This window comes from Notothenia rossii (assembly GCF_949606895.1).
Source record: "Notothenia rossii genome assembly, chromosome: 7".
Lineage (NCBI taxonomy): Eukaryota > Metazoa > Chordata > Actinopteri > Perciformes > Nototheniidae > Notothenia > Notothenia rossii.
In genome coordinates, this window is record NC_136905.1 from 14,951,992 (window position 1) to 14,966,263 (window position 14,272).

At 40.9% G+C, this 14,272-nt stretch overlaps 1 protein-coding gene across 15 annotated transcripts in view; it reads right to left on the bottom strand.

The window, feature by feature from the left end:
• syngap1b (synaptic Ras GTPase activating protein 1b) overlaps window positions 1-14,272 on the bottom strand; it is a 126,478-nt gene that overhangs the window by 80,823 nt on the left and 31,383 nt on the right. For all 15 annotated transcript variants that reach the window (XM_079691537.1, XM_079691525.1, XM_079691530.1 and 12 more), the window contains exon 2: window positions 10,285-10,625. In XM_079691537.1, coding sequence (XP_079547663.1) covers window positions 10,285-10,625 — 341 coding nt within the window. The remainder of the gene's footprint in view (window positions 1-10,284; window positions 10,626-14,272) is intronic.

The window sequence follows — 14,272 nt, forward strand, 5'->3', positions numbered from 1 at the left end:
GAGGAAGATTCAAAATGATTGTAGTGCCACAGCAGGTCGACACTTTCATGGGGCAGATACTTTAGCTTGTTAGAGGATGATATATTATTGGTTGGCATAAATGCTAATGTTTAAATGTTGGCAAAGTTTGCTTTTAATTATTTATAAGATGTATTAAAGTGACTTTTATTATGTGTTTATTTTGCAATGAATGGTGTCCTGTTTGGTATGTTAAGTCATTTTCTTACAATTAGTTTTAATCAAAGTAATTTTTCTAAGAAAATCCAGATTCCTGTTAATAATACAAAATGGCCCCCCATTTCCAAGATGCATGCTATCTGTCCTCTATTATGGTTCATAATTTTATACTGCAATAATATTTTCCCCTGTTGTCATTGAGTGTGTGTGGGTTGTCTCTGTATTTGTATGTTTTAAGTATATTGATAGATTTAGTTGCAAACCCCCTTGATTCTGTATGCCGCCATAATTCATCTTAACTCTCACCAGAGTGACATTATTAAACCAGAACAAAATGGTTTCATAATAAAAAGACACCCATTTAAATTCAAGCCTTCTTAGTCCATCCTGCTACAATTTTCATTCAATTCTTGTCAATCCACACAGCTTTTCTGTAAGCCTCATTTAATTCTCTTTGCCAGATTAATGTTAAAAAACCACAGCGGAGAGTGGCAGAGCACTCTGTCGGACTAATGGAATATACTTTAGCACCAATGAGTAACAGCAAACCTGAATTAACCTCACATTCAACCAGCTCTTCATTGATCAGGAACGCACATAAAGCCAGTTGCATACTAAAGCTTTATTGCGACCATGTTTCTTTATAGTGTTCCTAAATGTACGTAATAAGCAAAGTGGTTTCATAGCACATGATTAAGCACTGTGCCAGCTCTGACTCCATGAAAAGGGAATCGGGAGGGGAGTACGGAGGAGTAGCAAATAGGTAATCACACTGAATGGTTTAGTGGTTATTGGAGGGATAGTGGTGATTTTCGCTAGGGTTAAAGTAATGCTTCGTTCTGTCCATATTTGCAGCTGTTGCCATGGAATCCAAATGGGTTTACTTTCATCTACAGATGAGTTGAGAGAAGGTTACAATATATGTGTTTTGTAAGCACAGGAATACCAACACCTTCAACTCTTTCTCTTCATGTACTGAAATTGAAAGAGGGTGCAAACTAGTATTTCCGAACATAATCTGTACACTTATAGCCAAAGTTATCTTAAATCTACAAGCATTAAACAGTTAAATCCTTGACAAGCCTTCTAGATACCAATACTACCTAATTACAAGGAGCTAAATATGGTAATTTTCCTTAATCACATCTACTTGAACAAGTACAAGCACACTCATTCTCCCCCCTACTGCTGCCCTGCCCAGTGCAATATATCACTGACAACTTGACTTATAGAGCCAGAATACCTCCTTACCCCACCCTGACACTTCAAACCCCCCCGATAAGCATCCCACGTGTACTTACAGCAGGGGGCAAACACCTCGAGGCTTATTTTACTCTGCATGTGACCGTCTTTGATTGGTCCTATGTTGCGACCATGAGTGGGCACAGTGGCACTCATCACCCACAGAGAGGCCGCATTAGACCAGCTCACTGACTTCCATCCACTTCAGATGACACCATGTACACCTCACACATGTATTTAACGAATCCTTTCATTTAGAACACAGTATACCTAGACTGAGATACACTTCTGTTCAAAGGCTTGGTTTGGTGCCACATAAAAGCCTTCACTATACAGAACAAACTACAGACTGACTATTCTTCAGGTGATGGTATGCTTGGAAAGCTTTGATTTATTCCTGAAAAGCCGTCGTAATAGAGCGAGGTGAGATGAACCAGACCAGCAGGCACAGCAGATCATTTGTTGTGATCTTAAACAGTTAAAGGTACGTTTTAGGAACAGTCCTTTGAATACTTAAGGTTTAAACAACCTACATTATTAATGTAGAGGAAGCGAGGAAACCAAGAAAAAACAGTATCCTCCAGAGTACAACTTACATAAGATATACTGTAACATACAGCACACTTTACTGTTACTACAGAGTCGCTTTCTTTATCTATTGTAGGACTAAATTATTATAGTTTTTAACACATAAGCGCCCTTCTGATGTAGTCATTGTCTCTTGTTTGGGGTTTGCCAAACATCAATCCATCAATTTTCTAATTGGGGTGAATTGATGAGTTATCAAATCCAAAAAAAGTGAATTACAACCATTTGAAGTGTTAGAATATCTGCAGTTTTTACTCTTTGTTGAGACAAGTGGCGCCTCAATCAATTTCATCCAATTAGATTCTTAAATTGTATGCCAGATGGATTTAAGCTTCCGTGATGACTATTGTGATGAGCTGGACTGAAATCGAACCATTCCTGATGAGAATTTCAACAATCAGGAAAATGAATATGAACAAGCTTTTCAAATTTCAGTCATAAGGAAACAACTGTTCCACACTGCACGTGACAGAAGCCTGTCCTAGCATTGGAAGAGGGAAGCTGAGAGGAAGAGGACGAGATGGAGGAAGAGGGAGGAAGGGGGAGGGAGGGAGGCAGGGAAGGGAGTGCCATTGATCTGGAGAGAGAGGAGGGTGTTTTTGTTCAGCTTGGCAGGTTGAGTTGAGCGATGCTGCAGGCTGGCTTACCCATATGTCACTACTGCTTCCTCAGGCCCAGCTGTTAGGAGCAGGGGAATATGGTGGGACACCGTGTGAGTGTGTGTGAGAAAGTACTAATCTGGGTGAGAAAAAAAGAGAACCAAGAGTGTGTTTTTTCCAGAAATATAGTGTGTAATGTGCACGAAAATGGTGCAATCCATTATTTCTTAACGTGGCAGTAATCAAACCCTGCTGGCGGTCTAACTCTGGCTCAAACACACACAAGCGGGGACACACACACACACACACACACACACACACACACACACACACACACACACACACACACACACACACACACACACACACACACACACACACACACACACACACACATACACACACTAACAAATGCATCAAACTGTATAAGGTCACACACAGAGGCAATAACAAAAATGTGGCTGTGCATCTGAGCAAAGACAGAAATACATTTCACCTCAGCATACAGTCCCACACACACACAGACACACACACACACACACACACACACACACAGACACACACACACACACACACACACACACACACACACACACACACACACACACACACACTACCCTACGCATCATGATAGGTGGCAGAGCCGGCCAAAAGCACGATTCGTCCTTCAGACCGTCAGTAACATCCTTTCATGGACAGATGTTCCTCCTTCTCCTGACCTCAGGCACTGGCTACTGAGTCATTAAACACACAGTGATCACACTCACATAATTACACATATCCACTAAAGCACACAGAGGGAACAGGCCAACAGGGTGGACATTTTGACCATTTGTGGCCTTTCACCAATGAACCAGAGGGGTCATTTGCTATTATTTGCAAATTCTGAGAACTTTAAAAAACAAAGTAATACTTTATACTTTCATATACAGTAGAGGTGGACACAAGTTGTTGGCTAAGTATCAGTGAAATCAGTCCTAGTATTTGTCTTTAATATTTATCCGGGAAGTGTTGAAGAGGCCCAAAATACAATTTCTTCAACACAGACGTTACATTGTTGGCCTTTCATTGATATGCTAACACAGAAAATGCTTATGTAACATGACATTTGCATAATATTATGTAAATAAGCAGGAACATTTAATTAAACTCAAACTGTGACTTTAGTGTGATTTGTTTACCGCTAAGAAGTATGTAGCTAAAATGCATGCAAAGCAAGACTAAGCATTACTTGGTCACAAAAAAATGAGAAGTGACAGAAACATCTTGCTACTTTAACGCAAATGAACGTATTATTTACTTTAAACTATAGTGAAGAAGACCATCAAATACATACTGAGAATGTAAATGTTGAGTCGATTTTTTCTACATTTTCTTGGAAAAGTTCAAACCACCCATAATTGTCCCTATACACCACAGAGACAGATGTGGCCAAAAACAATCGTTCTTAATAAAACTGATAAATGGTGGAGGATTGCTTTTAAGGTCATCGAGATCTGGCAGATGCTCCTGGTAAATCGGCAGGAGACAAATTAGCCTTAGTTTTCCTCTTTTTCTAGGAGCCTCCAAGGTATAGGAGGAGAAAAAAACGGTACACTTTCCACAGGAGTTGGCGAATTAATCAAAACACTGAGATAAAAGCCATTTAAACTCTTGTATGTACAAGATGACCTTTGAAAAAAACATTATGTTTCTGAGTGATTGACATTTTGTATTCAAATGGCATGTAATAGTTACTCAAATACCAATGCTTTTTTTTCAACCTTGCTTAAGGGGTTCAGGTTAGCCATCTCACTAGAACAATCAACCTTTCTCCTCTTTTCTGAGATCCACTGCCCACCTACATTTATTACATAATTAATCCCTGTGACTCCCACGCGACAGCCACCTGAATGTGCTCTCCAGGGTCATGAGCAAACATACTATCCAGCTCACAGTCACTCTTCATGCACTGTGACAACAGAAGCTACAGGCTAAAGCCACCGAGGTGCCGCGGCTTGTTTGCAGACCAGCTCACACACTGAAGCTTTCATATTCAGTACCAAAACTGAAAAACGGGACAACCAACATTCAAAGGGCTTTTACTAAAGAGGAAAATATACTCAAGTGATCTTTATACATGTAATTGCTAGTGTATCTTCTTTTCAGTGTGTGCTAGTCTGGGTATTTCTCCACTCTCTCTAACACTTACAAAAAAGGCCTGTGCCCCCCCCCCCCCCCCGCCCCCGACTGTCTTTTTGTACCACTGGCACAGTTGGGGTTAGAACAGCTCAGACGCATGACTTGGGGGACAGGGCACTGGTGCGTGGCGGTGGTATATGAAACTCTGTCACCTCATATTAATGTGAGACGAGAGGAGGAGGAGGAGGAGGAGGAGGAGGAGGAGGAGGAGGAGGAGGAGGAGAGGATGGCAGGCAGCAATCACTGCCAGCCCTCTCGCTCCCCCTACAGGGCAGAAAGAGGCAGAGCAGCCTGCAGAGAGATTCAGTAATGAGGAAATTGCAGTCATTCCTCAAGCATTCTTTAAAAGAGTCAAAGAAATCCAGAAAATGTATTACTCAGTCTCATAATTGGCTGCGTTGATTTTTACTACCCAGATTTTTCCCCGAGTGGTCATATAAGAGAGGAAGTCCACAACCAGCCTGCTTCATTAAAACATTCCACATTCTTTAACTACTGCAAATGTCTTTCAATGTGTTCAAATAAATGAAATATTAACCAGTTATTACATTAGAGGGCCAAAGTCAAACTGTTATCAATGATCAGTCAATCTATGCATAACTTTAAAGTTACTAAGGTCATTAGTGCACTGCTGCTCACTATGCACACATTTAAAAAAATGTTATTGAATAATTAGCAGATTTTTCTTCAGGTATTTTTTGGGGCCAGAAGGGGCACTTATTGGAGATTCTCAGATTTGAGCGGGGGGCAAGGCACTTGAACCGGCTTACTGGGCAGGGGTTTAGGCATATGGGCCGCCAGCTCAAACCACTGAGCTAACTGGTGGCCCATTAGCAGCTCATTCTGTGCATTTGAAATTATTATTTGTTCTAGAAAATGTCGGGAAAAACATAGTGAAAATTACTAGTTTTGTCCAACAAACAGCCCAAATGTATTTATTTGACTGTCAAAGAACATATAGAAATGCAAGAGAAGCTCCCGAGTGAGAAACTGAAGCAATGAAGGTTTGGCTTTTTATTTTTATTTCAGTGATTAATCATTTCCTAAAGTTGTTCAGTTCAACTTCTCTTTCCTTTTGCTGATGGTGTCACAATGTATAGTGCAAAAACATATTTCGCCAAAGAGAATTTAATAGTTAATGAAAATATCCAATGACACATAGACAGGGTTAGCATTTGTAGTTTTAAGGGTGGCCTAAAAAGAAAAAAAACACAACTCCCAGATTCCATGTAATCCCATTCATGATTTCTGTATAAATGAGTAACTTTCTGAACCATACGATTTAACATTTCTGTTATGACTGCATCCCAGAAGTGTTGATTCAACTCTATGCTAATTTTAGAAGTGTTGCATTGCATCCATTTTTACCGTAAAAATATTTTCCTGCTAATCCTAATATATGATCACACAACAGAGTAACACAAAGTGACATGTTCGTCTGCTTCAGGCTGCACGCTCGCCCGAGTGAAAGATTTTCATTTTTCTTGCTTGGACTGCACTGGGAAGAATATACTGCCAATCACAAAGAGTGCAGAGGCACAAGAGAGATGGCATAAGAAGTCACGTTTTACTTCTGAGTACAGAATGACAAAAAAGAGGGCACTGTAATTATAGGCCCCATGTTTTGCCACATCATTTTAATTTCACAGGCGTTTCTTGAACTTTCAAGGGTATTTTGCCCTGGACGCACAGTGTCAAAACGTGCCACTCAGACAACAAATCTTGTCAGCGTGTCCATTATGCTTGGCAATTATAATGAGCCATGTCAGGGAGGGTGTTATCCCTTTCTATCCCTATGAAGTGCCTCCACCCCATCACTAAGAAACAGTTCAGCAAACCCATCACACCAGGAGCTACACACAGGATTAATAGAAATATACAAGTGACACATTTCAGAAAAAAACAAAGAAAGCTTGTTCCCCAAAGCGACATCTCAGCTCACCAGGAGGACGCTTCTACGGCGGCTCTATGATGGCCATCATTCATAAATGAATAGGAAGATAAAGCAAGTGAATGGAGCTGTGAGGAGCACAGAGACAGGTGGCATGTGGGAGAGCCAAAGACTCCTGCCAGTCACCCCAGAAAGAGGGTGGAAGGAAGGCGGGAGAGGGTGGATGAGGTGAGGAGCAAGGGCAAACAAAAAGGGGGAAACTGTGAAGGAGAGATAGAGGGGAGGGTAAGAAAGATGGAGAGGGTTGAAAGGCATGTGGTTGCAATGACTATGGAGACAGAAGGAAGGAGGGAGTGAGAGGGAAGAGAGGAGAGATTGAAGAACAGGCGGATTTTATAAAAAGAGGTGGGAGATAGAAGGCAACAGAGGGAGAAAGAAGAGGAGGAAAGGTGAGAGTGATGGATCAACGTAGGGCATCAAAAACAGAATTGAGCATAGGGGACATAGGGGAGGCAAAGACAAGAGAGAGAAAGAGAGAAAGAGAGAGGGAGAGAGAGGGAGAGGGGACAGGATAGGTGCTGATCTCAGATGCCAAGCACATAAACAAACAGAAAATCATAGAGGTGATATCAAAGGCTCGTACCAAAATGTGCAGGAAGCAGCAGCATCGGTAGGAAAACAGGAACAACGTCCTGATTCTCCGTTATGGAAATGTACAGTATGATTGCTTTTTTTTGCAGAGCCACTGAAGCCATCTAAAACAAATGGAAGTAAATTGAAGGGCAAGTGCATGTGTGTGTGTGTGTGTGTGTGTGTGTGTGTGTGTGTGTGTGTGTGTGTGTGTGTGTGTGTGTGTGTGTGTGTGTGTGTGTGTGTGTGTGTGTGACACCAGCTCTGCATGAGGTGAGTGACGGGCATGAATATTTAAAGCCTCTTGCCGTCGCCGAGGTGACGGCTATCAGCACGTCAGTCCTGCTGCAGATCCATTCACAGCTGCTGCCTTATTGGCACAATTAGACAGGGATAGGGCTCAGATTAATTGAACTGGCTCTCCATTGAATCCCTCCAGAGCCTACAGGTCTCTCATCGGGATCACAGCGTGCTCTATTCCTCTGAGTGATGAGAAGCTGAAGCGCTATTGGCAGCCGTGCACACACTCTACAGTAAAGTCGCCACCCGTGTGCTTTGACCGGCCATATGATGATTAATTGTTTTATTGAGTCGCCAACATAGCTGAACACACTGTAGGAATTTGAGTCCGCACAGGGCTAGAATCAAACACTGTGCTCAAATGCAAACTGTTTAAGACATACAAAAATACATCCAACATTGAGGGAGATAACTATTGTGAAAATATAATAATAAACCCCAGATTTGCTGTGCTGATACCCAGACATGAAGCTAACCTGTTGCTTCAGAGTTAAAGGCTTTAAAGCGAATTTAAGACCAACATTATATGTAAGACCTATGGATTTTTAAAATGGTGTTATGAATCTCCAATCTTGCCTTAAACTGTGTAATAAGGTGTGTGGAAATGTTTTTTTGCAAAGCAGAAAGTATGAAAGTAGAAGAACAGTACCCTCTCCTGGCCTAGGGAACAGGATGAGATCTTACTCACAATCAGCAGCAGGTTTAGAGATGCATCTGTGTTTTTAAGACATCCATACACAAACGTGGGAAGTGAATCAACACGAACAAGGTTAGTTACAGGAGAACAAATATTCAGAAAGGTCTTTTTTTCATGAATATTCTATGAGTTTAACAGCAGAAGGTTGCCGTGAAGCTTTCAGCTGTGAATGTGTTAAAACAGCTGAAGAACGGAACAACTGCTAAATCATTGCCCAAATAAATGTAGGCTGAAGAACACTGCTTTTATTAAAGCATTTTCCTCCACATGTGTTTACTTAAACTGGCCCTTTTGTGTTCTGTCTAATAAGTAGAATAAATATGCATTAAGAAATATTTATATAAAGCTATTAGGGATTAAGTAAACTCTAAAGCGCTTTCAATCTGTTATTAAAAATCTTTTTTGATTTAATAACTTATTGATATGTCCATCTGCATGGTGCATTTTAAAGCAACACATGTAGGCCTACACTGGTTGGAGATGCTTTCTACCTTTAATGCCAAGTCAGGGCACTGGAAAGGGAAACTTTCTCTTTCTAACCCTTTCAATGGAACTCAGCACCAAGCCGATGGGTTTTTAAAGAAGACATTCATCTCAAGAATTGGGTCACAACTACATGGTGAAGTTAAAAAGGTAAAAAAACAACAACTGGGTACTTTTTAGTTAACATTATTCAAAGAGGAGTGTAGAGGACATTGTTCGGGTCGATCAATATACAGAGGGTTCTTTAGTGAGTATTTATGGTAAAGTGGACATGTTGGTTATGCAGTAACCTGCAGATGTCCGGTTTCCTGCACCACCACACCCCTTCCCGCTTCCTCCGCTCATCAGAAGCCAACCTCCTATCCATCCCCACCCGCACCAATCACCAGACCTGGGGGGACAGAGCCTTCTCCGTCGCTGCCCCCTCCCTCTGGAACTCACTCCCACATCCCATCAGAGACTGCACTGACCTCACCACCTTCAAAAAACTGACCTCTTCAATCTGGCTTTTAATGTGTGATTGTTTTTGTATTATTTGACTTTAACTTTAACTATATATTTATTTGTTGTTCCTTTCTTCTCTTTTCTTTTTTTCTTCACTATTATCTGTAAAGCGTCTTTGAGCACCTGTAAAAGCGCTAACAAATTAAATCTATTATTATTATTATTATTATTATGTCATCCAATGCAAAAGTTTGGCTCGTTGATGTGGTTTTCAATAGTTTGTGTGCAAAAAGTTTTCGTATCTCAAAATAAGTTATATCAGGCTAGAACCATAGCTGTTAATGGGACTTTTTGACAATGGGGAAACTAAAGGATATTACCAACCTTTTCCTTTAAAGAGTAGTACTCTGAATATTAATGATTTTTCAAATTGATATTGCATATATATTCGGTGTTTTTCTGTTTTAGAAAAGTAAATCTTATGCACACACTGCAAAGTTGACATGCCAGAAATCCATCAGATGGTCAATGAGGCTGACCGTAGATCGGATGTTTTGACTAATCTTGAACTTCACATTAAATGTCAACCAATCCAGCAGACATTCAGCCTAAATGATTCAGGGGCGATCGCTTTAGGCTGATATTGGTCTTAATCTATAACGTGTCCACCTAAATTAACTTCATTTATATATCAAGACAATTACACGGTGCTTACAAATGTGCGACTAATCTAACAAATACAAACCTGGTTAGGCCAGGGCTTGGTGTCAGTTACACTGGGAATAAATATTGTGCCATTTTTTATTAAAACCTGGGAACCGATAAAAATTGCAATAGTCAATCTTCTTTTGTGCGGGGAAAACTTATAATCCTACGACTTAAATATGTTAGACTTCAAAATAAGTGAAATATAATAAATGTTTACATTAGAGTCCACCTTCAGTGGAAATGGTCATTTTATTTCAACATGATAAATAATATCTAATACCAATGCACTATTTTTTCGACTGCAAAAACAGTATCAGTGTATTCCTGGTGTGTGGGTTGCATACCTCCTCCTGGTCCAACATGTAGCTCTGATTTCCGGGGTTCACACTGAGATGGGGGTTCCAGTGGTCTTGGGATGAACGGTCGTGTGAGGGGCGCTCGTAGACGGGACGCTCGTGCGGGGTAAGTTTGAACGAGGGAGGGTCGAAGGATGGACGGTCGAAGGAAGGCCGGTTGAAGGAGGGACGGTTGAAGGAAGGACGGTTGAGGGGCGGACGGTTGAGGGGCGGACGGTCGTAGGCGGGACGTTCGTGAACGGGACGGTCGTACGAGGGAGCGTGGAAGGAGTGGGCTTGGGAGCGATGATGGTGATGATGATAGGAGGGGGGGACGGCACACCTTGCATCTGGAAAGAAGAGAAGGAGGAGGGGGGAGGAAGGGAGAAAAAGAGAAGGAGGACAGATAAGCTCAGTTAGGATCATGTGTAGGAGGGCTGCGATGCTGCGACACACGTCTGTCCTCATAGTGAGAGTGTTTTTGATAGGTCAGCGTGAAAGACGTCATCAGTTATAACAAGACTATGCAGAACAAACCTGATGAGGTGTTAAAAAGTAATTCAATTCATCTTTTTTTATAGAGCTTGACTTGTTGAGATTCACAAAGACAAGACAAAAGAGGCCTTAGAGACTACAGCAATACCTAAGTAAGGCAGCATGTCACATTCAGGAAATGATTATCTTATATTATATTAATTGTATCCTGGGAACGGGGCAACAGCCAGCCAACACATGATCACAACTTTATGCAAACAAGTTTACCACAAACACAAATGAGAACAAATATTAAGCTAATCTTTAAAAAAGGGTCAAACTAGTAAACTACAGTTCATAAACTGTTGATCCTCATTGTTACAAAGGGAAATATATGTTTAGCTTGTCCATGTTTCCCATGACCTCAATACCATGAGAGGAGAAATAAGTGTTAGGTGGAACAAAGCAAAGATACTTTTGGAAACTCAATACTCTTTGACATTTATATATTTGAAGAAAGGACCCGTTAGTGATCCTGCCAACCCCTCATTTGCATTTGAAATTGAGTTTCCATCTCTGTTACTGTGTCAAAAAACGGCTGAGAGATTATAATTGTCTAATTGAACGAGTCCTAGATCCGGCTCACAACCTAAATCTAATCATCTGTTCCTTCGCCCAGGGCTGTCCTGTCCACCAAAATGAACAGAAATCTGCTTTGAGGTGCCTGAGACATCCTGCAGACAGACGGACTAAACTATAATCTTCTCAGTTGGGGTACAAAAATATCTTTAACAGTATACCCAACTTTGAGAATCAATCAAGAACATGTGGGGAGGGGGGATGTAAATGAGATTTGAGAGCCATCTTTCGTGGGTAATCTCAGAAATCACACTGCATTGGAGACATTAATATGGATTTGTTTCCCCAAAGTAGCTGTTTCAGTTCTTTAGTGAAAAATGTGTGGCTAGAGACCTTTGGTAAATGAGGTACTTTGTCTTTTCTTTCTTTGCTGCTGTCAGAGCTTTCTGGCCTTATTGCACTGCTTTAACTTATGTTTCAACTTAAGGAAACACGACATGGGCACAGAATAATAACCAAGCTTTTACCGGTCGTACAATTTAAACTGGTAACACCTTTCTTTGGGTCACAATTCTCTTTCTCTGTGACTTTTAAAATGTCTAAATGGCTTCTTCTAATGCATCTGTTGTTCTTATATAGACATGGAATTTCCTCTCCCTCCTTTTAAGACTCCTTATTTATCATCCCTGGTTAAGCTTAAGATATCTTTATTTATTTTCAGTGAACAACAACAGCAGCTTCTCCGACATCAGCTTCAGAATAGGCCACTGAGCATTTTATAGTTTTCAGCTACGAATACAAAAGCAAACTTTTTGAGGCAGTCCTCTCACTGTCCTGTCTGATGCTTGAATTCAAAGACCATCCACTGTTTCAGACACAGTCCAGTGGAACATGGCTGGAAACAGGGGGGGAATCAATCGCATTGGCGTAACACTTTATTTAATATTCAAAAAAAGATTAAAGAATCTCCCAGATTTAAGGCAAATCACCATTCCACCAACATTAAGAATACATGTTCTGGGCCAGAGGGAGAATCATGAAATCATTTTAACTGAAAACAAGTGATCTTACCAAGTGAAAACACTACAATAAATGTGATTCAAATAATTAATCCTGGGGTATAAGAGTTAAGAAAGACCGCAGTGTGTGTGTGTGTGTGTGTGTGTGTGTGTGTGTGTGTGTGTGTGTGTGTGTGTGTGTGTGTGTGTGTGTGTGTGTGTGTGTGTGTGTGTGTGTGTGTGTGTGTGTGTGTGTGTGTGTGTGTGTGTGTGTGTGTGTGTGTGTGTGTGTGTGCGTGTGTGCGTGTGTGTGTGTGTGTGTGTGTGTGTCTGTGTGTGTGTGGTCTAGCATTACTATACTTGTGGGGACCTAAATCTGTTTACACAGTCACGTGTGGGGACTGGCCTCCCTTATGGGGACAAAATGGAGGTCCCCATGAGGGGAATCATTAATTTTAGGGTGACGACTTGGTTAGGGTTAGGGTTAGGGTAAGGTTAAGGGTAAGGGTTAGGGTTAGGGTTAGGGTTAGGCATGTGTTGGTTATGGTTAAGGTTAGGATAAGTCTCCAGGAAATGCATGTAAGTCAATGTAATGTCCCCTGAAGTGATGTTTACATGGTGTGTGTGTGTGTGTGTGTGTGTGTGTGTATGTGTGTGTGTGTGTGTGTGTGTGTGCGTGCGTGCGTGCGTGCGTGCGTGCGTGCGTGCGTGCGTGCGTGCGTGCGTGTCAGTCGAAGTAATGTTCCCCCAGGAGAACTCATACCTCATGCACCAATGAAAAGCCTAATTTAAACATGCAGCATCTGCTGGGTGTATTTAAAGGTGGGAACACACACTTGATTCCCACAATCACACTTACTTTAAGTCAAGTATAGAGAACTTATGTTTATTTGACCCTCTATTTGATATGGTGACTGACTCATCCACTCCCTTTATAATAAGCCAGAAACAGTCACCTATGACCCATAATGCAACACTACAGCATGTCATAAGCCATTATTTTACTGCATCGTCACTTCTCAGATTCTTCCAGACAGTTGACGTCCTCAGCCAGAGCGGTAAACCACAACAGGAAATTGTCTAATTGTAGCAAAATAACAACTGAGGTGATCTTCCGAGTTCCTTTTTGAATTATGGATTGAGCTGCTTGAATATAGATGAGCTCCTAAACAAGCACGGCTAATTAATATGGGTGATTTCAGAAAAGGAAAGGAGCGAAGCATGTAGAGCTGGTTCATGATTCTCATCTAATTTTCATCTCACTGAGGAAGGGAGAGGTTTGGTGTTTTGATAATGGCAGATACATGGATAAGGCAAATGGATGATGTTTTTGTGATGTGGGATAATCACTTTAAACACCCAGCCAGCTTTTGTTCAGTCACAAAAAGTAGCACGTATACAGATACATCTTTTTTGTTGTGGATGTTGTAAAAAATTATATGATTTAATATAAACTATTAGGGGAACAAAAACTCAAAGCTTTGAATATGGGCCATAATGAGAGTATTATTATTATTACTCTGTCTTTGGGTCTGCACAATTGTAAAAGATAGTCAAAGGATATTTAACTGGGTAAGACTGACGCTTTTAGGACAATATAATAGCCTATAATGTATGTTTAATTTGTTGTTCTTCTCTAGAACACCTTCCCTGGGTTAATCCCGGGGTTTAGGGCCGCAATTACAAATTGCTTACATTATGGATTAAGCTTCTAAACTTTTGGTATATTACAAATCCAAAAACAGAGAAACATGTACATAACAACATCTGAAGACATACGGTGATGTCATTACATGTTATGTCTTGGTCAAACAAAAGGTCTAAAACCCCTAAATACTCCACATACTTTCATCTAGGACCCCGAACGGCAGCTATTTCTCTCATTTAAAAATCTGATTCCATCCAATGTTTTGGCATTTTTCTGAAAAGTGCTAAAATTATAAATG